At 38.0% G+C, this 26,871-nt stretch overlaps 3 protein-coding genes across 4 annotated transcripts; 1 reads left to right on the forward strand and 2 right to left on the reverse strand.

Moving 5' to 3' along the window:
- Window positions 1-1,827: 1,827 nt before the first annotated feature.
- On the forward strand, window positions 1,828-9,994 carry LOC134655717 (protein arginine N-methyltransferase 1). The gene is made up of 8 exons (XM_063511178.1): window positions 1,828-2,134; window positions 2,233-2,393; window positions 3,633-3,797; window positions 4,344-4,492; window positions 5,963-6,110; window positions 6,674-6,763; window positions 8,355-8,504; window positions 9,851-9,994. The coding sequence occupies exons 1-8, from the start codon at window positions 2,071-2,073 to the stop codon at window positions 9,992-9,994; spliced, it is 1,071 nt and encodes a 356-aa protein (XP_063367248.1). The 5' UTR covers window positions 1,828-2,070.
- Window positions 9,995-13,880: 3,886 nt separating this feature from the next.
- On the reverse strand, window positions 13,881-21,364 carry LOC134655736 (uncharacterized). Of its 2 annotated transcripts, none has more exons than XM_063511200.1 (4): window positions 21,206-21,364; window positions 20,558-20,614; window positions 15,202-15,486; window positions 13,881-14,029 (listed from the first exon to the last, which is right to left on the reverse strand). In XM_063511200.1, exons 1-4 carry the CDS (start codon window positions 21,255-21,257, stop codon window positions 13,887-13,889), a joined length of 537 nt encoding a protein of 178 aa, XP_063367270.1. In that variant the 5' UTR covers window positions 21,258-21,364; the 3' UTR covers window positions 13,881-13,886. The 2 variants fall into 2 exon arrangements, with proteins under 2 accessions (XP_063367270.1, XP_063367272.1); XM_063511202.1 differs by having other exon boundaries at window positions 15,202-15,450; window positions 21,206-21,363.
- A 3,536-nt stretch (window positions 21,365-24,900) lies between these two features.
- LOC134655954 (uncharacterized) lies at window positions 24,901-26,525 on the reverse strand. The gene is made up of 3 exons (XM_063511468.1): window positions 26,334-26,525; window positions 25,640-25,773; window positions 24,901-25,107 (listed from the first exon to the last, which is right to left on the reverse strand). Exons 1-3 carry the CDS (start codon window positions 26,523-26,525, stop codon window positions 24,945-24,947), a joined length of 489 nt encoding a protein of 162 aa, XP_063367538.1. The 3' UTR covers window positions 24,901-24,944.
- Window positions 26,526-26,871: the final 346 nt, after the last annotated feature.

Genomic DNA, 26,871 nt, shown 5'->3' on the forward strand with positions numbered 1-26,871 from the left:
ATAAAATAAAATAAATATTTAAGGGGGCTCCCATACAACAAACACGATTTTTTGCTCTATTTTTTGTTGATGGTGCGGCACCCTCCGTGCGCAAGTCCGACTCGCACTTGGCCGGTTTTTCAAATATGATTCTATACATAGGTAATAAGAAATCTGAAGTTCTAAATTTCATATAAAATTTTGAGGTCTCATGAAGTTAGTTTTATGAGTGACGGACAAATTTACTTAGATTTATACATTATTTAATAAATCATTTTCATATAAAAAATATTAATTATGCATACATCTGCAAAGACACAAGAATCACAAGATGTAGATGAGTGCATGGGAGGAGGCAGGAGGCCTTTGCCCAGCAGTGGGACTAATAGTATATAGGCTGAAACGTTATTACATTAATTTTTACTAAATACATAATTCCTGGTAATTTTTAGTTGTCGTAAAATGTTCACACTTAAGTTCACACACACGTAAAGCTACATTAAAAGCAGGTTAGCGAATATTCGGTTCTACAGTTTTGTTATTTGCCTGTACCCATAGGAAAGAAATAAAATAAGACTATAGTTCGTTGTTTTTAGCATTAGAAAGAACTTGCAAGAAGGTAAGCGATCTTGACATGTCTTTTAATTGAAAAACGCTTTTTAAAAATCAAAAACTGTTACTTATGAAAGCAGAAGAATATAAATGATCGTATTAGATTCATAATAATTGTTACATATTTGCCGTAACCTATATTTAAAATGTGTTTTTCAATTAAAAGACACATCCAAGATTGTTTACCTTATTTCTAATGCTAAAAGAATCGAACTATAGTTTAGCAACCAGCAAAGTATTTTTTTATTGTTCAATAAACTATCATCGATTATTTTCCGATCGATTCTAATTACAATCGAAATAATTACTATCAAAGTCGTGCATCGTGTCGATATTCTGGAGTACAACACTATTTATTATTTTTTAAATACTGTCCATGTCTTTGATGTCTTTGACAATAATATTTTCGGCCTAGGTTAGAATTATATGGTGAAACTTTTGTAACATTTTATAATCAATGAAATTAAGCATTTAATCCGTATTTATACTTTATTTAAAATATAAAGTCGTTTAGTAAATTTTGCTCTAGAATGTTGCCATAAATCTTAATCTGCAATCTGCAAGAATGGAAACTAAAGCCCTTGCTACACGGTCGCCGACAAGCCTTCTAACCGTCTGTCCTTGGTCTGACCTTGGTCAGTTTTGGTCAAATTTTGTTGGAAACAACTGTCTACACGGTCCGTCCAGACCAAGGCCACGCGGTCTGAGGGGCTTGTCGGCGACCGTGTAGCAAGGGCTTATGTATAGTAAATTAAAAAAAAAGAATAAAAGATACAGGGCTGCCAGATTGTAGAATTGGATACGAAATTCGTATAATGGATTTTTTGTTTGTATCTATTAAGTATAGGTGGTCAATCGGTATAATTGGATACGAAAAAAAACACCGATGTCAAACTACTGACATTACTTCAAAAAACAGTGTGTCAATACTGTTATAAAATTTAATGGAACCGTACGTCAACCTCAGGGCTATACTTAATTGCAAAAATCGAAGATCGCATATTGAGGGCGTCCCTCTCTGTCGCTCTTATTACGCCTACATTGGAGTAAAAGAGAAAGATCCCCGCAATTTGCGAATTTCGGTCTTCGCGGTAAGACCCTAGTTTTTAAAATATCGATTTAATATTAATCGATTGTTTTTTAATTGTGTTCTCGTATAATGCAATCGAGTGTTCTGGTATAATTGCAGGCCCTGGCTCGTATAATCAAAATTTATGTACTGGCAGCCCTGAAAAGATATGCTCGGAGGGTTTGCGACGGCTTCGAGCGTTTTTTTGTAAAATAGTGAATTAGTGGTTAATTTCCTTTATTATTCACTTTTAACGTTCCTTTAGCTAGTAACAATTAATAGGAGTGTGAAAATACATTCAAATTAAGAGTCGCTTGGGCTTGATCTGCAACATATCGATTCGGCGTATATACCATACAAAGCTAGGTTATAATTAGATTTTCGGCATTTCCCACTAGTGTTCATTTGAAATGGAAAGCATGGATGTCGCTCAAGAAGGTACCTCGGCAGCGTCTACGCCCGTCGTGGAAAACGGTAAGTACCCTGTTGCGATCACCATGCTTCTTTTTAGTACTTGTAGCAAAAACGTGTTTCTTTGTCGAGTACCAAGTACATACAATGTTTCTTTTTAGGGCCCGACAAGAATGTTACGGCGGAGGAAATGACTTCAAGAGACTACTATTTCGACTCGTATGCCCATTTCGGTATTCACGAGGAGATGTTAAAGGACGAAGTTCGCACACTCACGTATAGGAATGCTATGTACCACAATAAACACTTATTTAAGGGAAAAGTAAGTTAAAACTGTTGAATTACTTTCTGTCTATGCAAGCCGTCTTAGCAGCTGTAGGAGCTTAGTACACTTACTGTACTTACTCACTTTATTGGTGATGCTTGTGTTCCCTAACCTTAAAACAAGAATAAAGATCAAGTTTTTTTGACAATAACTACAATAAGTATACTACATAAATATACATATTTACTTAAGTCTTAAAATTCTATAAAGAAAATGAACATTTGAATTGCTGTTTCTCCATTCTAAGTCCATGTTATTTGGGTTTGTGACGGGGTGCTTTCGGTTCAGAGGGCCTACCGCTAACCATTTTCGGCATGTTGCCTCCCTGTCACACTTATGTACGAATTTACAAGTGCGACAGAGAGGCAACACGTCTAACGTGGTTTGCAGTAGGCCCTCTTGCAAACTTGTCACAGAACTTTTTTTGCCATACAAATTCAGTCCCCGGAGATTTCCCTGCTTGTGACTGATGGATATATTTTACTTAGACTGTAAGGAATGAGAATGAGATATATTTTACTTATCACAAAATATGGTGGGGATAGCCACTGACATCAGGATAGAGTAAAAGAGCTTAAAGCACTATCTGTTATATTGACGCATAAGCAATATCACAAATATTCATTTTCATTTACTGAGGATTAGTACAGTTAACACTTCAATGTTCAATTGTATTAGCCATTTCACCTGTGACATAACAAAAATATGAGACAGACTACCTGACTACTTGTGTGTCCATGCAATTTTGCAGTTCACTGTACATTAGTTGGCATAAGGTTATATATCGCTGCACTGCTGCATTCAAACTAAGGCTACTTCCCCTTCGGGTTATTTCCACTAGTTACCACCAAGTTGTTACCACTGGTACCTAACTACTGGTAATTTTATTCCCACCTTTTACCACTGGTAACTACTGGGAATTAGTTTTCCCGTTAATTACCACTGGTAAAAGGTGGGATTTTTTTTCCCCAGTAGTTACCACCAAAATTTTGTTAGAGTTCCCAGTAGTTACCACTGGTAACAACTTGGTGGTAAGTAAAGTCTATTTTTTAATTCGGTAGACTGAAATGACAGTTAATAGTATGAAATGACATTTCATGTTCATACTATTAACTGTCATTTCAGTCTACCGAATTAAAAAATAGACTTTAGTGGGAATAACCCTCTACTTCCATTTTGTTTTTTTGGTTGGAAGAGTCAATTAAGAGAATCTTTATTTAAAAATCTGAATTCCAGGTAGTGTTAGACATAGGCTGCGGCACGGGCATCCTCTCGATGTTCGCTGCCAAGGCTGGAGCGGCCAAGGTGATCGCGGTGGAGTGCTCCAACATCGTGGACTACGCGCGCAAGATCGTCGAGGCCAATCGGCTCGATGACGTCATCGAGATCATCAAGGGCAAGGTCAGTGGTTACTTAAAAAGCTTATGAAGTCTGCTGTCTCCAGTATTAGCAAGACATGAGTAGTAATTAACATTTACTTGGCGGTTGTTCACACAATAAGAGATCCATGATTTCTTTATTGCACAAAAGAAAAACTTATCATACAAAAGGCGGACTTAATGCCAAAAGCATTCTCTACCAGTCAACCTTAAGGCAAATTAATTTGTGTCTTTTATTCATGTAGGATTTGCATCTCTACATACTATAAGGAGATACGGATATTGGCTAAAGTAAAGTAAAAGGACTGTAAAGTGTCATTCAATAGAACTTGCTAACTATGTAAACAAAAGTTACTAGTAAATTGTCATTGGGTGTCAATTTTAGTATGGCGGTTTGTTACATAGTTAGCAAGTTCTATTGAATGACACTTTAGTATGGAGAACTCCGTTTTAGGTAGTGTCACTTGCCAAAACTGAAACCTTCGACAAGATTTCTATGCCGAAACTTGCCAAAACCGAAATTTAAGTTGGACACTTGTTTTAGGCTAATAAACTTTAAACTCCTCAGGTAGAGGAGATTGAGCTGCCCGTTGAGAAAGTGGACATCATCATCTCGGAGTGGATGGGCTACTGCCTGTTCTACGAGAGCATGTTGGACACGGTGCTGTTTGCTCGTGACAAGTGGCTGCAGCCTGATGGCATGCTCTTCCCGGACAGGTTAGCAAGAATAGGCTACATGACACATTTTCATTTATGGTATCAATCAATCGGGTTTGTTTTTAGGATCAAATGTCTATACGACCCATTGCATTAAAGCAATACAAAAGTCAGAAATGATAGTCAAAGTCCGACAGTCGTACTTCACTCGCGAAACGCCCCGAACAAATCGCTATGTGAACGTGACTTGATCGCATCTTGAAGTATGAACAAAACAAGACAATTTCATTTTTGTCGGTGAAATATTGCGTTTATGTATATAGTTGCTATACAATCTTTTTTGGATAAAATGTGAGGAATCGAATGGCATCGTAAGGAAACAGTAAGTAAGTTATTTCGTTTTTGAAAGTTAAAAAAATACTTTTATTTTGTAACTTTCAGGTGCTGTATTTTTGTATTATTTCCATTTTTTTTTATATCCACAATATTGTGATAAATTGCTCTTTTGTTATCTATTTTACTAGATTTTGTTATAAAATTCAACATGTGTCATCATCCCTATATACCAGCGGTCGGCAACCGGCGGCCCGCGGGCCGCATGCGGCCCGCGATCCTCTCACTTGCGGCCCGCGAGCCTCCCTGGCTATTTTGTATGTAATATTGACAAACGACAATGTCTGATAAAGTCATAAATATTAACAAAGTGCGGCCCGCGTCAACTTCTTTAGCTACTATGTGGCCCTTGGCTGCTAAAAGGTTGCCGACCGCTGCTATACATTGTCCTGTTTGGACCCTGAAAAAAAAAAGGGTACTCTTCAAATATTATTGGTTATCTATACCAATTTCAAAGCACTATTAAATTTGATGAAGTGATGATGCATGTATTTACGAGTACACTTGATGGTTAACTTTCTTTATTAAAGTTGTCAAGCTACTCATGCTCAAAAAAATGATTTATGTAATAATGTGAAACTAATCTTCACCGCTACAAACTCTGTCATGAGATGTACTTGGTCATAAATTCTTGGTTAAACAGTTTTGTGATATTGATTTTATTACTTTTGTCCTTTTACGAAACCTGACTTTTCAAGTGGGCAACTAGGCCTTTTTGTGAATGCCTATTTTTACACCTCAGATGACATTTGTGGTAGTGTATCCCCTCTTCTTCCTCGCGTTGTCCCGGCATTTTTTGCCATGGCTCATGAGAGCCTGGGGTCTGCTTGGTAACTAATCCCAGGAATTGGCGTAGGCACTAGTTTTTACGAAAGCGACTGCCATCTGACCTTCCAACCCAGAGGGTAAACTAGGCCTTATTGGGATTAGTCCGGTTTCCTCACGATGTTTTCCTTCACCGAAAAGCGACTGGTAAATATCAAATGATATTTCGTACATAAGTTCCGAAAAACTCATTGGTACGAGCCGGGGTTTGAACCCGCGACCTCCGGATTGCAAGTCGCACGCTCTTACCGCTAGGCCACCAGCGCTTCCTTGGTAGTGTATGTAGGTATATTAAAGGCATCGTTTGTTCAGGTGCACCCTATTCATCTGCGGCATCGAGGACCGGCAGTACAAGGACGAGAAAATCAACTGGTGGGACGATGTGTACGGTTTCGACATGTCGTCCATCCGCAAGGTGGCCATCTCGGAGCCGCTGGTCGACGTGGTTGATGCCAAACAGGTCAGAACATAAACTAATCACTGCGAATCTTATGTCATTTCACTTCTTTCCCCTTTCATTCTGATATAGAAAGTTAGTGAAGCGGTGGTGGCCGAGTGGGTATGACGTCCGACTTTCAATCCGGAGGTCGCGGGTTCAAATCCTGGCTCGTACCAATGAGTTTGTCGGAACTTATGTACGAAATATCATTTGATATTTACCACTAGCTTTTCGGTGAAGGAAAACATCGTGAGGAAACCTGCATACATCTGCGAAGAAATTCAAAGGTGTATGTGAAGTCCCCAATCCGCATTGGGCTAGCGTGGGGACTATAGCCCGAGCCCTCTCGCGCATGAGAGGAGGCCTGTGCCCAGCAGTGGGACGTATATAGGTTCAATTTATTATTATTATTATTATTATTTTATAGAAAGTTATAGCTTCTACCGCCATTGTGACGCCATTGTCACAATAAAATGATACAAAGAGCAATCATATTCATAACATTCATGATTCATAACTCAAGAATAGTGATAGGTTAGTAACATGATATGAAGCATACATATAATTTTTGAAATGTGTTACAGGTAGTCACGAATTCGTGTCTGCTGAAAGAAATAGATCTTTACACGGTCAAGAAAGAAGATCTCAACTTCGAATCTAAATTCCATCTGCAAGTAAGTACCTAACGTTAAGTCTGGATACTGCTTTCTACTTCTTAACACATTCAGTGCCGAAAACCCGACTATCGGGTATTTTATATTATCTTTCCCAGGCCGGACAACCCGATAGTTGGGATCGTGGTACTACAGCTTTATATGACGAAATTTTAGTGGCTTGGCGCGGATGTCTTGTTTGGCTGGGTGGCAATGAATGTGTTAAAAACAGTATCTAAAGCATACAAATGTTTTACGAAATTTGTTCGAATTTGCCTAGTACATAGTCTAGTCAATAATGCGGGAGCTAAAGCCATGTTGTATTTAGGTATCTGATGTGCATTAGCCGTTTATGTCAAGGGAATGTTCCTAGTGGCTATATAGGAGATTATGCGCCGCGACGCTCTGCAGAGTACGCGGCCGCCACAGCCTCCTGAGCGTCGTTGCGGGGACGTGGGACAGTGGCCTAGTCAGGCCTTGGTCTGAAATAAATGCATTTTTTCTTTTTTGAAGTGAAAACTTCTTTAGCGGCGCTGTGCACTTTTTGAGGTGGGGAAAAAATGTTAAACTCGAGACAGCGTAAGACGGTCACGTGATCGTAAGACGGACACGCGACCTGATCGAAAAACTGTTACATGTAATGTCATTGAGTTTTTCCTTATTGATTTAAATGCCATCTAGTGAGTTTCGCTCTAACTGGTATTAATATAACTCGAGTACTAACAGTGATGTGCTTAGGGGTTTCAAGTAATTAACGCTAACGTTAGCGTTAACCTCAATTATACATAGTGCATATTGCACTAGTCATTGAGTTTTCACTTCTGCCGACACTTCCTGAGTGCAACCCGTTGTTTTTTTTAATGCCAATATTAGTCATTTTAGTCATTTAGTCATTTATTCAATATTGCATTGTCATGTACATAATAAGGTGTTACAATTTAAGAGGCCAGCTCATGACACCCTGTAAGGGCACACAATAGTAGGTACTTATATTTACAGTTATATAGGACTTTATACGATTCTATCAGGTTATATAATATAATCATTTAAAGTTACCAATTATTTAATAAAATAGCATCTACATAGTCACATAAATTAATTCAGGATTATAATGTCAATAAATAAATTGGAATATTAAATAGTTAATGGAATTTATTATCGAACGAGCGAGCGAAGCGAAGCGAAGTTCTTACATTCGACTTGGGACACGCGGCTGGCTAGGGGCACGTCCCGGCATTTCGATGTTTTTAAGCTGAACTATCAGAGGATAGTTTGATACACAATAACTTAAGTAAATTTGTTCTAATTTAAATGAAATTGGGTAAACGTGTAGTTGAGGGCATTATATTTTAGTCATTAAATTATGAGCAGGCTCGATCAAGGGGTTATTGAGCTAGAAGAGCTTAGAAGGCTAAAAGCAATTTGAGAGGGGTCTTGCTATTCTGGTCATCTTTTTTGCAAGAAAGTATGGTCGAGTTTGGTATCAAATGAGAGTGCTCGACTTACACATTTTTTTTATTTTATTATCCAGTTTTAAAATACAGTTCTATGCGAAACGCGAGTTCTCAGTTCGGGGCGAACTACTAGTTTATTACAATGTGTGTGTTGCCAGGTCCGCCGCAACGACTTTATCCAGGCGCTGGTGACGTTCTTCAACGTGGAGTTCACGAAGTCGCACAAGCGGCTCGGGTTCAGCACGGCGCCCGAGGCGCCCTACACTCACTGGAAGCAGACCGTCTTCTACTTCGATGAGTATATGACTGTAAGTACTCGGTGACACGCTTTCTGAACAGTGATAGATCTTATTTTACAAATTAAAATATTTTCTGAAAATAATTTAATTTGTTCTAATACATTGATTGGCAGCGCCATCTCTCTCGCTAACTCGGTATCACCTGAGATGATCCAGTTAGAAAGGTCGAAGCATACTGTTCTACCTTAGAGGTGGCCAGGGGGCGCCATAAGCCTTCAGTAAGAAGTGCATATACTTGGAAAAATTCGACCTATGCCGCTGTGGCCCGGTGGCCGAATGGCTCAGGCACCTGCCGCGATAGCAGAGGACGCTGGTTCGATTCCAGCCTGGGGCACTGGAGGCCTTGGTCACTTTTCTTAGTATATGACATTTATTCAAAGTTTATTCAAAGATCTTATTTTGCCGTAATACGGTGTAAACTAGTACGGAGGGTAGCTTGCTTTCGCTATACCTTGCACATCCATACAAGTACTCGTAAAAATATATCTATATGTATAGCGATGTACAGATCCTATGTAAAAGTAAGCAATAAATAAATATTGATATTGATTATTTAGGTGTACGAATAGATAATTTACTGTGTTGACGATGGTAGTGATTATTGACTGTACTTATTAATCTATAGGTACTATAGATTTTTATAGACTGAAATTGTATGGAAGCAGAAATGGTGAAAAAAATGGTGCACTTCGCACCAGTCTTTTGTATTATTATATATATTGTATTTCACAAACTTTCAGCTATTCCAGCTTTATTGTACGATTTTTGCACTTAGAAATATATCGCTTATAAATAACGTTCGGATAGGTAAGGTTGTGTAGGTAAATTTTCGTTTTTCAAAATTAGTTTACAGTAAAAAGAAATTTAACTGTTTTTAAGGTTTCTCTGGATTTTTTAGACTTTGATCCGAATTTCTACTTCTTTAGAGCGGTTTCGCACTACGTCCGATGCGAATCCGATCCGAATCCGTGAAAATATGGTCCGAAGCAGCCGTAGAACTATTTCTATGGTGATTTACGCACTCCGTCATCCGATTTCGGAAAGAAATCAGACGGATCTAGTGCGTAATTTACCATAGAAATAGTTCTACGGCTAGTTCGGACCGTATTTTCACGGATTCGGATCGGACGCCAGCTCCTGACGACACTTCTCGGTACGAAGTGAAACATGTCGAGCGTTTTTCGACTTAAAATACGTGAGTGACCCGTTTTTAATATATTTACTATGATTCGGATCGGATTCGGATCGGACGTGGTGCGAAACCGCTCTTCTAAACTAAACTAATATAAAAACTAAATAAATTATACCTGCCTGTTAAAAATAGGATAAATTGACAGTATAATTTCCCCGTCCAGGTAAAGAAGCAGGAAGAGATAACGGGCACGTTCTCGATGCGGCAGAACGCGCGCAACAACCGGGACCTCGACTTCGAGATCGAGATCGACTTCAAGGGCGAGCTGTGCCAGGTGCAGGAGAAAAACCACTACAGGATGCGCTGAGCTGAGCTGACCCAGTGAGTGTAGCTTTGGTTATTACGTTTTAAGAGCCAACAGGAGCTGAGATTTAAATATTTTAGGTAAATATACCCGTCTCGCTAACGGAAGCGGCTCCTAAAACTAGTGCGATAAGGACAAGGCGAAAAATCCTGCGTAAAAATCTCAAAAATCGAGGTTTCTTACTCGACTGTTTCCTCCTTAACTTAACCGATCGTAACCAAATTTGAAAATCTAAATGATTATGACATTATCTGTGTCGGACCGTTTTGCTTTTTTGGCTAATTGATATAAGTTTTGAATAGCGCGCCTCTCATTGCGGCATAGTCAATTAGGCCATTTTGGCCATTTTTGAAGGGCTCTAGCGCCTTAAAAAACAAAAATATCAAAAAAAGCAAAACGGTCCGATACAGATATTGACAATATTAATCTGTGTTGAAAAAATCATTGCTCTAGCTTCAAAACCCACGGAGGAAACAGTCGAGTACGTTTGTATGGAGAAATTACCACTCCTGTTGGCTCTTAAGGCTCATTTAGACGATACGAGAACTCGCATGCAAGTTTCATTACATTGCGGTTTTTCATCGGTCGGTTGAATTCAACGTACCTAACCTAACCAACAGTCCGCAATGTAACTAAAATCGCATGCGAGTTCGCGCGCCGTCTAAATCAGCCCTTATGATTTTGTGTATTATGGCTGCATTCAAGCGTTGAAGTCGAATATATGGCCAATATGTTATTCTGTAGTTAGACGATAGCCAGTGTACGGTAGTTCTGATCAAGCTTAACCTTCTGGGACCCGGCGTTCAAATTTTTGTATTGATAGCGGGGCCATATTTTGCAATGTATTATGAACTTTTATTGATTAACTAAAGGTTGCAAATTCAAAAGCAAAACTGCTTAAGGGTCTCGGGAGCTAAATATAAATTAACATATAACTAAGAAATTCAGTCAATGCTATCAAAATATTTGTTTACAACAGTATGACTGCCATTTTAATTTGATGGTTGAAAATGTAAATTTTCGTAAATATTGAGTTTCTTTTCCGGTTTAGATCAGCCAGCCTCTATGAGAATAAAGTGTTAAAAATCAAAGCTACATTTATAGAAACGAACGGACATGTCCCAGTGTTCTACCGTCTTATTTTTGAAATAAGCTTAGTGATTTTATGATAAGTATTTAGAGCATACATGTCAAAACTCTGTTCAGCTGTTCTAAGTAATCGGAATGAGTTTCATATTTTCATCTCACAATTCTTATCACTGAGACTTATGCACAGGTTAAAAACTTAAGAAATGAGGCGTTTTTCTATGTTTTACCGTGGCACAAAGTTATTTGTTTTAGAATCGCTAGCATTGTGTTAAAATCAGGAAATAAATGTTAGGATTTTTTTTGTGCCTTTAGATACTGTCGTTAATGTCTCGTTTTATTTTAGTATTAGAATTTTTTTAAGTGGCAACTATTAATATTATTTCCATTGCGCATATGTTGAATAACGCCTTTTTTCTTAAGTCATTTTACTTGTGCAGTGGATATTGAGAAATGCTTTGGGTACCTATTACCAAAAATGAATACCATATAATGAGTTTGCTATAGTTTTCATGAAATGCGTTAAACATACAAAGTGTTCTTATGAAAAGAAAGTAAATATGTGCATCTGCCAAATTAGATATTTTGTTAAGGAATTTGGCCAGAAACATAATACTCACATAACTTTATATAAACGGGTTTTCAGCATGCAATCTGTTTGTATTTTTGCTATATATATAATCTATAAAATAGCAATTAAAACACATGCACATTCGTATGTTTAATGCTTAAATAATTTTGAATAATGTATCATAAATTTCATAATATCACTGACTTCTGTATGTTTGTTTTTTAAAATGGTTCATAATAGGAAAAGCGTTCTTATTATGATGGTTGCTGTATGTTTAGAAATAAGGATAGTTTACACTAGTATGTATGAGAAACTCCAGAACTCGAAAACAGGATATCCATATCTTTAACAGTTTTTTTTACTATTCAGGACGTCAAATGAATTCTAAAGATATTGAACTTATGCTTAAAACACAAGTAATAACTTTTGTAGTAAATATTGATACTACATTTAAATTACATTGGAACGTTTAGTATTTAAACTTATATTATGGTGGCCTAAAAGCGTCGCTTTTATTTTGCGACAATCTTTTGTCTCCCTTGTAAAAATTTTGCCTTATGTTCAATATAGATTCGGCCTTCAAGTAAAAAAAAAATCGATTTAATTACAAATATTCGATAACTATTCTGGTTCTGTAGAATGGGTCGAAATAGCCTAACTTAGAACTCTGCATTGGGTAGTTTACTCGTATATGCCAGTGTTACGTATTTTTCTTGTATTTTAGGTATCGTCACTACGTCCAATATAAAACTTCGAGTGATAGATCTTGCGATGTAAAAGTACTGTTTAAGGTCGAAGCTTGGATATTGGACGTAGTGATATGCACTCGGATCGCTATTAGAATACAGTTTTGGCAAATTATTTGGACTAAATTTTCCTGGATGAAACCTTTTTCCAACTTTCCGGAAACTTTCAGCAAGTGGCACATTTGTACTCTGTTGTATGAAGAATAATTGTATTGCATGACATATTTTGTAAACATAATTGAATTGATAATACAGGAATATTCAATGCTGTATTTTAATAATTCCGAGTGTGTCAGTAGTTAGATTTCACATGTTTGTACTAGGTATGGGCGTGACCAAGAGCATCGTATGTATTATTTTCAATAGGAGTGTTGTACGCGATTTACTGTGATAGTCCTGGTAATACGCCTAGGTATACATCTATACATCTATGAGATTCTCAACCCAAGCGAATTTTGACTCTCATTGTAACGACTTAAAGTTGAATTTTGATAGCCGGCTGTGTCGGATTTTCTACAACAGTGCGTAGTACCGGTGGTACTTTTAATTTTAGAGGTGCATAAATGAGTAAGCCAAAGTTGGTTGTTTTATTTTATTAGCTAGGTCCCTTAACATCCAGTTGACAACCAATTGTACAATAGTTTCCTATAAAATAACACTATTAAGATACGATAAGTATTTTTTACATTTAGCAAGTTTTGCTTGTCAAGTGTGAAATTACGAAATTAGTTTCATAAGTTGTTTGAATTAATTACATTTTAAAGCTGTCATTGCCAATGAAGACTTTGTCAATGTATTATCTTGTGCAAGTATTAATTTCTATACATTACAAAATACTTAAAGATGAATTTGTTTATTTTGAACAGAACAAAGTGAGGGAGTACCTACCATTGTAAACGTCATATTTTCATTAATGATTTGGCATAAACGATTACATGGCCACACTTTGCAAATACCATGCAGAGTTAGCTTGGTTCGTCTCTTAGTAATCGGCCATTTTCACGCGCCAGCAACGTGTCGTATGAGTAGAATCCAGAGTGGAATAAATGAGATGCACATATTAATACACTGCTGACAATTTACACCGCTAACTAGTACTTTTTCTATAAGCCCCAGTACACAGTGGTCAAGCATGACAAGCCATCGCCATTGTGTACAGGGGGCAATGGTATACAATGGCGCACGACTGGCCATTAGTAGTCTATCGTGGTGCGCAATCGGGAAGTTGTCGGTTTTTGGCACACTTCAAGGGCATTCAAAGGAACCATGGCGTACACGCTACGCTGCGGTGTTCACGTCTGTCGCCCACGGGCATGGCTTGGCATGGCCCATCGTTGGCCACTGTGTACGATGGGGCCTTAAGAGAAAACACTCTCCCATGAAGAAAAACTCGCTCAATTCGTTCTCGTCAGATACGGCTGCCTAAAATACTTATTATTTACATCTGTGTCTCTTGCACATGGCGCATGTTATGTATGCCAGATAAGGTAGCTTATCCAACGACGGCCACAGGTACGACGGGCACTGCACCGGCGCTCTTCACGTCCACGCAGCAGCACGAGGAGATCAGGTTGTACTCCTGGCACGTGTTGGCGTACAGGTACTTGCAGTCCACTTTGCGGCAGTTGAGGCTGTCTGTGGACAGTATATATGAATACAATACATAGATCAATTACTTAACACGTTCAGTGTCCCGTGCCCCACATGTCATCGGGGATAGTGCAATACCGCGTAACTAACAAAGTAGATAAAGTTCTAAATTCAAACAATGTAACAAAGAAATTGGTCCTCCTTACTGCATTTGCTAGTTACGCGGTATCCTCCTAAGGCCCAACGAAAAATTGAGTATGTAGTCGGTACGGCCCGTAGTCCTACCAGTAGTACTATTGTTTTATACTCATTCAGACCCAAGTACTTAAAAGACTTCTTTTAATGTTATTGTACTTATACAGCACCTTGTACAGCACTTTGATTTTTTTTTACGAACTTGTTAAAGGGTTCACAGACAAAACAAAACAGTCCTTTAAAAGTTCGTACACGCCAATTTCGATAAGCGCAAAATTTGAAATGGGTTTTCTATTAAGTCCTACTGGTAGGACCGTGGTACGCTATGACTACACAATTGTTGTAGGAGCTGGGTCTGAATAAGAAAGTTAATAAGTACTATGGGTAGGACCTTGGGCCTTAGGAGGGTATTGCACTATCCCGCGGCACGGCAAGCCTCTATTAAAATGCCGTAAGGTTGACAGTTAACAGTTGGGACAGTGAACGTGTTAAGCTTTTATCAACATAAGAGAATTATTAACTTTTTCATTTAATGACGTTACTTTTGTATCACCTTTTTTAGAAATGCTCCTTACTTATGTTAGGTAGGTACCTACTGCTAGTTAGGTGGGGTATATTTGTTAAACAAGGGAGCATGGTTGTTGTTTACCCGTCATGCTAACGTGGGACACGATCAAGCGAAAGATTCCAGATGAACCACGAGCCGAGACTGCCTATGTGGTTCAAAAAGTGAGATCTTGAGCATTACGCGGGTTTCAAGGCAGGATAAATTTTATCACCTGAACATGAGGGAAAATGTGCCAGATATTTTAATTTCTGATATTATAGCAGGAGGTCTATTCAGATAGTAATTTGTTATCTACACAAGAGAATGATATCTTCAACCAGAAATGTCATTGTCAACGGCTCACAGATATTATCCATAACAAAAATAGGCATACCAAGAATGGCCATCTAAATAAGCCTCCATGTGTTTTTATGATTGTAAAATTACTATTCCAGACTAAACACAAAAAACTTACATCCAGTATCCCTCTCGCAGCAACAAGCATCGTGGGCCTCCTTATACGAGCAGTAGCTATACACGGACGAGTCGCATAGCGGGCACCCCGGGTGCGCGCCCGGCGGCCCAGCCAACCCGGGCTTACCCGGGTACCCGCCCGGGTATCCACTCCCCGGGTACTGCCCCGGGTACCCGGGCCCGCTGGGGTAGAGGCCTGGGCCGGTGTTCGGGTACTGTGGGTAGTCCGGGTTGTACTGCCCGTAGCCGCCTAGGAAAAAAGCCGCTATGTCTCTTAGGCTGAATCCTGTGGTTAGACGAGATGAGGTGATGGTTAGGATGAGCTGTGTTTGGTGGTGTAGATGTGTTTGGTTACTGAGAGTGATGTTAATGGTAATGAATGAATTTAAGAGCGTTTGATGTTTCTTGGCTGACCATACTTGTTATTTAAAACGTTTAGAACATATTGAGAAAACTAAACCAAGAAATTCATTGACCATGAAATCTGATTACAGTTTAAGTAATTTGGTAGAAGTAAACACCTTTAATTACCAAAACTTAGTTCATTATTTACCTAAGATAATAAAAGCACAATTTAGTTAAAGTTAATTGCCTAAAAATGCAAATATTGTTTCAATGTTATTTTTAACGAACTCGCTACACTACATTATTGTCTATAGCTACCTATAGCCTGCTATAGCTTAATAACAACGATTACCAAAAGATCTATGTAGAGCAGCCTATATTATACAATACTATATAGGTACTCTTATTTTTTTAACCAAAAGGACAAAAGTCAAAATCGATACGATCAAATCCTGCTACATATACCTATGTACAGTGTGGAAAGATAAGTCGGGCCCTGGAGGGAAACTACCTTAAATCCTTAAGCTGGCTCATTTTACTTAATGGAGACATTCTTTTATTTTTAAAAAGAAACATAACTGCATTCAAAGTATTTTTCTTTTTTTCTTCGATTTGGCTTGTCTAAAAAATCTTGAGTACTAAATATTACATTTTATGGATATTTTGTACGACAGACGAGTTTGAGACCTAATGTTTCTTGGAGAAATGTTATCATTAACATTAACTGTATCGACTCGTAGAATAAAATTGCGAGTTTTTATTTTTTGGAATTTTTAGTCGGTTCGAGTCCCGGGCGAGGCAAGCGAGTTTTAGAAAATCTTTGAATGCAGTTTTATTTCTTTTAAAAAATAAAGGAATGTCTCCTTTAAGTAAAATGAGCCAGCTTAAGGATTTAAGATAGTTTCCCTCCAGGGCCCGACTTATCTTTCCACACTGTATACCTACTTACTTTTTCAGTACCTTTCTCACGCAAAAACAACCTAGAATGGTCTTAGTCTTAGGACATCGATTCCGAAACTGTAGGTAAATTTTATAATATCTGTCCTTTAATTTTAAATAGGGGTAAAATCGGATCCCATAAAATGTCTTAAGGGGTAACAATATTGAAAAGCGAAGGAACCACCGTGCTCTGTTAGAACTATTATGTATTACTCGGGAGACGAAATCTAGCCTATTAATAGTCTATTAATCTATAATTTCCATAAATACCTACTCGGATAATACAAGGCAAGATACTGACTGATGTTCTTCAGACCGTGGCTTAGATTAGGCACCAAGGATTTCCTTATGGCTTGAGAAGAAGTTTACCTAATTGTAGTTTTAACAACACATTCGTCTGTCCTTGTTTCGAGACGCCATTGTAATTAGATGATTAATTAGTTAGAGTTTGGAGTACACGTTAGTTTAGCATAATCATCTTAAATTGTTGGTATTTTTTTACCAGTTCACGTGTCGGTAACAATCGAGGGCATGGCATGAGTGGTGGGGATAACTGACAGAACGGGATAGTCTTATGTATCTTTCACTAGAAGTAGCAGAGAAAGCGCTATTATTGTTTGTCTTTGTCACAGTCTCATATTTTTTTATTCCCCACCGTAGTATATGGTGGGATACAAACAATGCGTAAACGTCAAATTGGTGTGAAACATATGAACAGTGCAAAGATTATAAGGAAAATATTGAAATCAGTGTTTCGTGTGCATGTAGTAGGTACTTAACAATTCAACAAATATGGTGAATTGCTCAGTTTTGCGCTGTACAAGTGACTGCCGGCAAAAACAGGACAGCGTAACATTTCACAGGTAAATACAGTATTTTATACTTCGATCACATTATCATGCTTAGTAACAGCATCCTACAATCTATATCAATTAAAATCTGAGTAGAAAAAGCATTTACAGTAAATAATAACTCGGGTAAAAAAATTAACCTATAAATATTTCCTGATAAATTAACCGACCAAATTACGTACGCATATTGACAGTAAGCCGTCACCCTTTTAATAACGTGTATTCAATTTAGTCGCATTGCTATTATTCGAGGGATACCAGCCCGTGATGCATACAATTACCCCAAAATTCGGGTATTTTCTATTTTAATAACATTTTTATAAATAATTTTGCTACAGAACTGGACATATACGAACAATAAAATTGAACTGTGTTTAAATTAGAATGTAAATTATATTTATTTAAGCATTACGGATTCTTTCTAACGTTATAGGGGGTTTTGCCACGACTCAGAGAATCTAATTGATATGCTGCAGGCACTAATTCTTAATTTTGCAATAAGAGTGACAGATTACAAAATGAATATTTCGTTTATTACCTCCAGATTTCCACAAGATGCAGGCACGCGTGCTAAATGGATTTTAGCAACCGGAAGGAGAAACTGGGCACCGACGCAAAACTGCCGAATAAGTATGCTCAAAGCATATTACGAAAACCTACCTTTTCTATTTCTTCCTGTGGCACACAGTATGCTAAAAATTCTTTCTTTATGCGTACTTGTAATATGTATAATGAATCGCTTAATGATATAGACATTTTTGTTCATAGTTTGTCCGTTTTCAAGAACAAAGTTCGTCATATTTTGTTTACTAGTAATTGAAAAATTGTTTCAAGTAAATATTTTGCATTGTTTTCTTACTTTATTTGCGTGTTGTACTCACAACTATACCTACGGGTAATTTATAATTAAGTAACCTATTTACTTTTCATTGTAATAGTCAACTTAGTAACGTATGAAACTAGGCCTATTTTTAGTCATTTTTGTAAGACTTATTTGTAAAAGGCTGTTTGTTTACTAAATAAAAATAAAAAAATTGGCCCATTGATATTTTATTTATCGCTGCGTCTTACGTAGGCGAACAACTCGCGAACGTGATTAGAATTACCCCAATATTTGATAATATTGGGGTAATTTTTAACTATATGGTATCCCCGGGTTTGTGACGTCATCTATGTCTATCCCTTACGGGGGCACGCGGTAGGCCACATCTATAGAAATACTACCATCTATGGTAACAATGCAGGCGTTTTTGTCGTTTCTCAGAAATGGTATTTTTTCGCTATGTGAGACGGTTCTTACTTCTTAGATACTGACAGACAACGTGCAACCTAAACCATTGCAGGTAGAATTGAGGGGAAAAATATTCGTAGGTAGGTAAGCTGGATTTTATAATAATCATGCTGAAAATTAGACAAGCCGGTGGGGATCGAGTTCTTTGGACGACAGTTAGGACACATTAAATAGACAGTGACTGCCACATAATTATGCAGTCTGCCAAAGTAGCCAAATATATTACGTATATCATAACACACCTTTGTTACCATAGGATTATAGGAATTAAGATGTGCCCCGCCCGATAGGTATATTTGGCATCTTTGGCCGCCACTGTCTATTTCAGTGGTTCCTAACCTTTTCAGTCCGGTCACCCCTATGACTAACTAGGGAACCTGATTTTACCCCTCCTCCCAATGGTAATAAAAAATAAAACGTGTACGTTTGTTATATTGTTAAATTAGGTTAGCTTATTACCCCCGTAAAATACCAGTTTTACCCCCACGGGGGTAACCCCCAGGTTAGGAACCACTGGTCTATTTGATGCTGACTGTAGGTACCTACGTACGTCTAATGCTTTAAAATCTTTATTTTAACAATGGATGGTAAGTGTTAAATGAAATAAAAGCATAGAAACGCAAATGAGAGGAAATGAACTGCGACTGGTGAATGACGTGAACTGCTGCTAGAATCGTATGGGTAGAGCTTATTTGGTAGAGTTACAATAATAAACGGACTTAGTGATGCCCTCTTGTTATTCAATTCATATTCATAAAAAACAGATTGTTGTAGAGCGCTCTACAACAATCTAATCAAATTAAATCAATTAAGAGCAATAGAAACGGGTTTAGGTACTTCATTTAGAATTTCAAACGACCAAATTTGGTCTTTGTGAATAAAATATAAATAAGTTACCATCATTTGTTTTATAAGTAAGTAGTTGATATGAAATTTCTCATCCCCCTAGCTAGGGGTAGCTACTATCTGGGTGCACGGCCGTGCCCCCGGCAAGACAAAAGGCAGGGCAAAAGGCAGTGCATATCTTTTCTCGGCACGTTTCGTCGTATTACTTATTCTGTGCTACTGGAAAAGTTAGGAACCTTCCAATCAGACTCAAGGAGAAGTTTTAAGTTATTCAGTCCTTACAACAAACTTAGGGCATATTTTACGATTTCCAGACAGATATTTTACGGAAAGAACACCTAAAGTTTTAAACGTTTTTGAAGTAAATAGGTGCAGACTTCATGTCTGAGCATGGTGCCTGTACCGTCAATTAAATCTACCCATACAATTCCCAGGTACGATTCTCTACCTATGGCAAACATCGTCGAGTAGGTATTACATAATGCATTTTTAAAGGCCTCATCACTGAATTAAAAATACACTGAATAAAATTTCTGGTAAACAAATAAGTCAAATAATCGAATTAATGGAGGGAATATTATTTTATATTATCTAAGCACAATATTATAGAATGACAGAGAACGATGCCCGCAATTTGCGAACTTCGATCTCCGCGGGTATACCTACTAGCTGCAATGTGACCACGACCAACTTGATCAAATTTTATGGAAGAGCTAAAGTGATTTGACTAATCCGTAATAACTAATCACAAAGCCAGACCAGCTATCATGGTCGCATTTTTATCACCTGTCATGCTATCCGTCACTTTCGCACTTACATATTTGTTAGAACGTGACAGCCATGGTGACAAATGATAAAGAGCCGGCCATCTTATCCCTACAGGGCGAGTTACACAAGTTCACCTGAATCAGAGGTCGGCAACTGTTCAGAAGATAATGTGTTTATGTGTTTAAGTCTAAAATAGTCCTTGTGGTAAAAATTAGGGGGTCCTTTCCCAAATTTAATGTAGAGCCTAAATGATCTAAAACCCAACAATTAGTGTTCGCCGATGTTTGCCATAGAAGTGGTTAATGCTTGACACTCACCATTCCCGGAGCCGAGCCTGTTTCGGCTTAGGTCGTAATTGGATTGTGGCTGCACACCTATTTTTGTAATAAAATGCGTAAATAACTAAATAAACAGTTAGATTCTAACTGCAGTTGTACACCTGCGAGTATTTCGTTTTTAAGACTTAAGTACTACAATGTCTGAAGACTTAAAAAAATAGGAGTACAATTGAAATGAATCCTAATAAAATGAGTAGGTACTAGCAGAAATAAATGATCTTTTCTGTAATTACGAGTAAAATATGTGGATAATGCCTACTATACTATATACTATAAATAATAAACTATAAATAAAAAAGTCGTCTTGTTTTTATAACTTTCTAGAGAGATATTAGTAAAATCATAAATATTATTTTGGAATTCATTAGAAAATAAATAGGTACCTAACTTTAGTAGAAAAAAATATTTATGAAAAACTTAAAAATAAATCCTGATTAATATTATAAGTGCCTACGAAAATGTTAATTAAGTTGTCTCCTTTTAACTAAAATCAAAAAGTACCAAAGTTAACCAAAATAAAATAAGAGTATGATGCAGATTTTAAGTAAATTTAACTATTGCAAAATGTTTAGAATACCTACTTATGCGAAATAAATAAAGTTCGTAAAAAGGTATAAATAAACCTACCTTGAGCAACAGCAATAATTGCAACAAAGACGACGCACAACTTTTTATCCATTGTAGCACAATTATTAAATTAATATAAAATAATTAAATGATATCTCACGGGTGCGCACGAGTGGAGCACCGAGATCGATGTCCCTAATGAAAATAAGGCGGTATAGGTGGATCTACCGGTACTGGCGCGTGAGAAATGTTTACGAACATACTAATCTATACTATTATAAGGTTGTAAAATATAAAATGATGTCTGCAGGAATCAACAAGGTCTAAAAAAACTGCATTTTTATGGATGCACATGTTTGAGCGCCTTTAAGGATGACTCACGTTAGACCGCACCGTATCCACACCGGAGCTTCCGGAGCTGCGTTTTCTATGGCTTTCCATAGATGATACTTTTGTCACGTGATCACCGCGCGGTCATCAGTCATAGAAAAGTAAGCTCCGGAAGCTCCAGCCCGGACACGGCCGGGTCTAACGGAGTCTATCCTTTCTAATCCTTTAATCTCCTCATTCACGGACTCCAGATCTACAATTTTAAGAGGTACTTAAGAGAAGCTAAGCGCGTTTGAGATTTGAATATTTTAGGTGAATCTGTCCTGCTGCCGAGGGTGGCATAGAGCAGCGAGAGTAAGTATGACACAACTGTCATATTGAGATATAACTTGAGCAACCCTATAGATAGCAGATCGAACCTGTAGACCATATCTGCGGGCCCACTTCTTTTCTATGAAATCTTTTCCACTTTATCTGAATGCCTTTTTTGTGCATCATTTAAAAGGTCTGAATTTTGCCTGTCAATGGTAGGGAAATATATACCTACTGGCAAGCAAACTTTGTCAGTGGAAAAAGGCGCACATTCTTAATCCGTATGCGATCTTTTTCTACTGATACAGCTGGCTTGCCAAAGTATTAGAATAAATGATTTTCACTTGTGTGCAGAACTATACTTCAAGTGCGTACATGGTATAAAGTGCCAGTCTATTAGTTGTCCTTAAACTCTCCTATTGAGGCTTGCAATTATATGCAGGTGTTATATAACGAGATTAACTTGACTGTTCCTACTAGTCACTTTAAATGGGTATTTATGAAACTGCACTTTGAATGGTTCGGGTTTGCTTCAATAACTTTTGCTATTTATTTTAAGTGATTGTGATAATGTGGACAATTTATTAAATGATGCCTTTTGTATATCATAGTTATGTATTATATAGGTAGGTATTTTGTATAAGTACCTAGTCTGCAGAAATACAGGGTTAAAATATTGATAAAGATATTGTGGTACCTAATATTATATTTATTCAATCCCTGGGTAACATCAGATACACCTACCTACATGTTATGTAAGTATTGTCATAGTAACTATAACTTAAAATGTATGCCAAGGTGTATTAGATGCATAGAACTAAACATCTATGCATTCTAAGCACTATATATGTAGGCAACTACAATCTACATACTTCATAGCCGTTTTCTCCCGTTGTAAGTAGTTGACTACTCGGGAAAACCAGGGAGATGCCGCGAAAAATAAAACGATGCTCTATTTCGATGTTTGCGGCCGTTTATTTTCTGTATTTTTCCAGTTTCTGCACCGTTTAAACACAACATCAGGCAGGCTACGAGTTTTTCTCTCAACAGAGGTTGTAAGTATCCAAAAACAGAAAATTACAAATCTGGGAAAAACATAACATAAATAAATAAAGAACAAATCCTAGTTTTGTGAGAACATTTCCAACTTTTTGGAAGCTTTCGGTACTTGCACATCTGTAGAATAGTGATTTGACTATTAGAGTGTTGGTGACAGTCTGACAGTGTCAGGGTGTAAGGTGGCTGACCCGCGGTACCGTTGCGAACCAGTTTGCGCCCGCGCACGGCCTCGATCCATACCGATTGGCAGAACACGGCCAAGTTCTGGATTTACTTATAAAAATAATAACTGGACATTACATTCTTATTCACCAACCTAGAGAAGAAACTAACCCTTAGAATTGGGATTAGTCTTTCCTCTGGATATTTTCTTTCACCGTGTAAAATATCACCAGTCACATATGGAAGTCGGGCGCATGCTTTACCGCTAGGCAACCATGCGCTTCTTTGTTAGGTAGGTATACACTATAGAACAATTCACACAATTTTTTCATGTACCTAGCTCATAGATATCTGGAGCCTGGACTCAAAATTCGACCTATACCTACACTACACATATACGTACCTATTAATTAGTCCAGTAGGTACAGTCAGCATCAGAAGTTGCTATGCGGTCGGGGTGTTCAAAATTATCTTGACGCGGCTTTATTGTTTAGAGAATAAGAGCGTGTCAAGGTAATTTTGAACACCTCGCCCGCTTAGTAACTTCTTCTGCTGACTGTACTAGGAAACAATATATGCATATTATCCACACTAAGCCGACTTCATGCCACGTTATCTGCTCGTAAATCTAATTAAGAATAATGAATGCACCTTGGTCAAATATCCGTGAGAATCAGCATACATAAGTAACTGCGTGCGCAGTGGATGCCTCTACCTACCAATTTTATGTACCTAACTTGAGATAAAAACGGAAACGATAATTTTTCTTATAATCTTATAATCTCTGGAACATATAAATACTCTTTACTTATACATTTCTACATATCGTGCCAATTAGACTTGGTCTGTCTCGCAAATAACATAATGATATCAAGCATAAGTACACATACCTACGTAACCTATAGGTACTTACACATTTTAGAAAAACATTTTTTTTTTACTTGGCCTGTTTTTCACCATCCAAAGATCTCCATCGTAGCAAAATAATCAAACGACTTAGCCTGTTTATGTAAAAGTAATCGAGGACATCTGTACGTATAAAATATGCTATAAACATGCGTCAACTAAGGTAAACGTACTAGTGCTTAACATGCTAATGCCTAATAGATGACACCCTGCTGTCACCTCTATTGACAATGGCTTAAGTTTCAAGATGACATGTACTGGGACCGCGTCGAGCACCAGTACGTTTACCTTACTTGAGTGCTCCGGCCGTCGTTAGAAGAAACGTCATATGTGGCTATGCAGATCATGAATTTTAACGACGCTCTTTTACACAAGATGGAAGCCTTGAGGACAACCAGTTTCTATTAGTATTGCACATCTCAGGTTTGTTGCCCTTTATTGTTGCACTTTTATTTTATGCTTCTATATGGTAAGAATATATGTAGAGGTACAGTCCAAAGCAAAAGTGGCTACATTTCAACGCGCTTGCTAACTACTATAATAAGATTTGATTGTTTTTATGGACGTATAGTTAGGAAGCGAAAGTTAGAATAAGGAATCGAACACTGAAGTCGGGGGCGGTAGGTCAGACTGGCAAGTCTTCTTAGGGACTACGAGAATTTATTATTATTTATTCATTAATACGAGTGGATAACTATCATCAGAATGCCAAGAATGAAAATTATAGTAAAATAAGGTTTTTTTTATCTAATTTTTATTGAGACACTCTAGGTGAACATGTCAGCCTAAAATAAGGTTAAACTAAACTAAATAAACGACGATATCCATGACATCCGCTTGATAGGGTGCAAAGGGTGCGTTCAAATATAGTGAATCCGCCGCGTGAGCGCATCACGCAAGTTTGCCGTAGATTGCGTGGTTTATGCATGTGACTTGCATGACTTGCGCTAATTTAGCGCGCAATCTGACGCAACCAAGCGTGCGCACTCGAGACGCATCCACTAGATCTGGACGCACCTTTAGACCGCCTTCATACTTTTGTACAAATCAGTTGTCTCGCGCCCCGTTGTATCCAGCCGTAGTAGTAGGAGACGTTCATGTAGATGACGATATGCTTGAGCCCGCTGTGACGGAAGGACACTAGTCCGATCTGCTGCACAAAGTTGGCTATCAAACCGCAACCAGAGTCGCCCCTAGGGAGCAAATAAACCTGATAATTTGACTGCACATAATTGTTACCTTACTACTTATAAGTACATAATTTTTTCAAAATTTTAAAACATTGTTTAGAGCGCTATTACATTTCGGCGTTGAGCGAGTTTTAGTAGATTGTTAACCAAGGAGTGCATTAATTTCTGCTGAGGTAGTTTAGTGCTCGGACGCAGTGAATAAATATTGTAATTTGTACAAAAAAATAGAGTGAGTAGAAATGTTGTTAATTTTTCTAATGTACGAGCAATGAGTATAGATGCCCAAAGGTATGGTGCAATCTTTTCGAAAGATGGCGCACCATACCTTTGGCCTATTCTCGCCTAGATGGCATTAATTTCAATATAATTACAAATTAACACATATCAGTGAAAGAATAAGGATCAAAGTCAAATGGCGTTCGAACAGTTTTAATCTTCTGTCAAAAGATGGCGGTGAATTAACTGTGGCTACATAATTTACCATTACCATGACAGTAACTCTCTATAAAATCTTTGGTACGAGTAAGCAACTTACAGACTTGGGCGTTTATGAATGTCGTTCTCAACGCACATCATGCCAGGCGCGAGCGCGTACGTGCTACAAGCCTGCTCGGGCTTAAACGACTGCTGCAGCCATTGCAGCTTGCTTCTTTCCAGGTACCGGGCTTCCTGATAACACCAAATTAACCAGGAGGGCGATTCGAACATTATAAATTGTATAATATTGTTATGAAATGGCTATGGATGCCAGCTGTTGACACAGCTTGGTATGATCTGTAGATTATATCCATAATCGTTTCATGCCAAGGCATAACTAGGTGGAATTGGTGAGCTAATGCGCTTAAATTTCATTTTTGCGTCCGCGCCACACAATTAAATTGACAATGTAATCAGATTGTGCGTAAATTGTTCCGTCATATCAATGTCTGGAGCCCGCTTCGGTTTTTTTAGTGACAGGTAAACGAAGTGACTGTTCCCATTACAGACGATAAATGGCGACCTAATTAGCACAGTCCCGCTGCACAAGGAAAATACATTATCACTACATCTTTTAGAACAAAGTCCCACGCCGCGTCTGTCTGTTTGTATGTTCGCCATAAACTCAAAAACTACTGAACAGATTTTCACCTATCAATAGAGCGAACCTTGATAACGGTTTAGGTTTACCCGTGCGAAGCCGGGGCGGGTCGCTAGTATTGTTATAATAAAACTGGACATAAACGACCTACATCAAACAGTCCCCAACCAGCAACCTGCAGCTGCGCCTTGCGCGAAAATTTCCTCTTTATGATGACTCGTTTGACAGTTCTCCCCAAGGGCAGCTCCTCCTGCGTGCGCGCCAGCGCGATGTCGTCGCGGTAGGTGCGCTCGTCGAAGCCCTCGTGAACCATGTACAGGGACACGTGGCTGGCTGCTTTCATCTACAATTATATACTCGTAGTAGGGCCTTAGCACTGAATCTTAATTCAGTAATTGTAATAAATAGATGTGTTAAGTCTAAAAAAAGTGTTCCCGAGTATAGTACCTAGCTGTAGTAGATCGGTCTATTTGGAGATATATGGGAACCAGACATAGGAATCTGCGGGGCAATTTTCTTGACAGGTAGGGACTTCCTATATCGATAAACTCAATTATCGATGCTCGTTCTATATACTAGTGATCGCCCCCAACATTGTGTGGTTTTTGTAACTATTGTTTTGAAGACAAGTATGAAATTCACACATAACATATTTTAAATAATCGCTAGGTTATATAAAGGTAGGGCGT

The sequence above is a fragment of the Cydia amplana genome, chromosome 17 (assembly GCF_948474715.1).
Source record: "Cydia amplana chromosome 17, ilCydAmpl1.1, whole genome shotgun sequence".
Taxonomy (NCBI): Eukaryota; Metazoa; Arthropoda; class Insecta; order Lepidoptera; family Tortricidae; genus Cydia; species Cydia amplana.

Coding starts and splice junctions, on each gene's coding strand:
- LOC134655717 (XM_063511178.1), top strand. CDS start 2,071: ATGGAAAGCATGGATGTCGCTCAAGAAGGTACCTCGGCAGCGTCTACG. Junction 2,394..3,632: donor AACACTTATTTAAGGGAAAA/GTAAGTTAAAAC, acceptor TCTGAATTCCAG/GTAGTGTTAGACATAGGCTG. Junction 6,764..8,354: donor AATCTAAATTCCATCTGCAA/GTAAGTACCTAA, acceptor GTGTGTTGCCAG/GTCCGCCGCAACGACTTTAT.
- LOC134655736 (XM_063511200.1), bottom strand. CDS start 21,257: ATGGATAAAAAGTTGTGCGTCGTCTTTGTTGCAATTATTGCTGTTGCT. Junction 20,615..21,205: donor AATTATTGCTGTTGCTCAAG/GTAGGTTTATTT, acceptor TTACAAAAATAG/GTGTGCAGCCACAATCCAAT. Junction 14,030..15,201: donor CTGCGAGAGGGATACTGGAT/GTAAGTTTTTTG, acceptor TACTGTCCACAG/ACAGCCTCAACTGCCGCAAA.
- LOC134655954 (XM_063511468.1), bottom strand. CDS start 26,525: ATGAAAGCAGCCAGCCACGTGTCCCTGTACATGGTTCACGAGGGCTTC. Junction 25,774..26,333: donor CTGGTTGGGGACTGTTTGAT/GTAGGTCGTTTA, acceptor TGGTGTTATCAG/GAAGCCCGGTACCTGGAAAG. Junction 25,108..25,639: donor ATTCATAAACGCCCAAGTCT/GTAAGTTGCTTA, acceptor TTTGCTCCCTAG/GGGCGACTCTGGTTGCGGTT.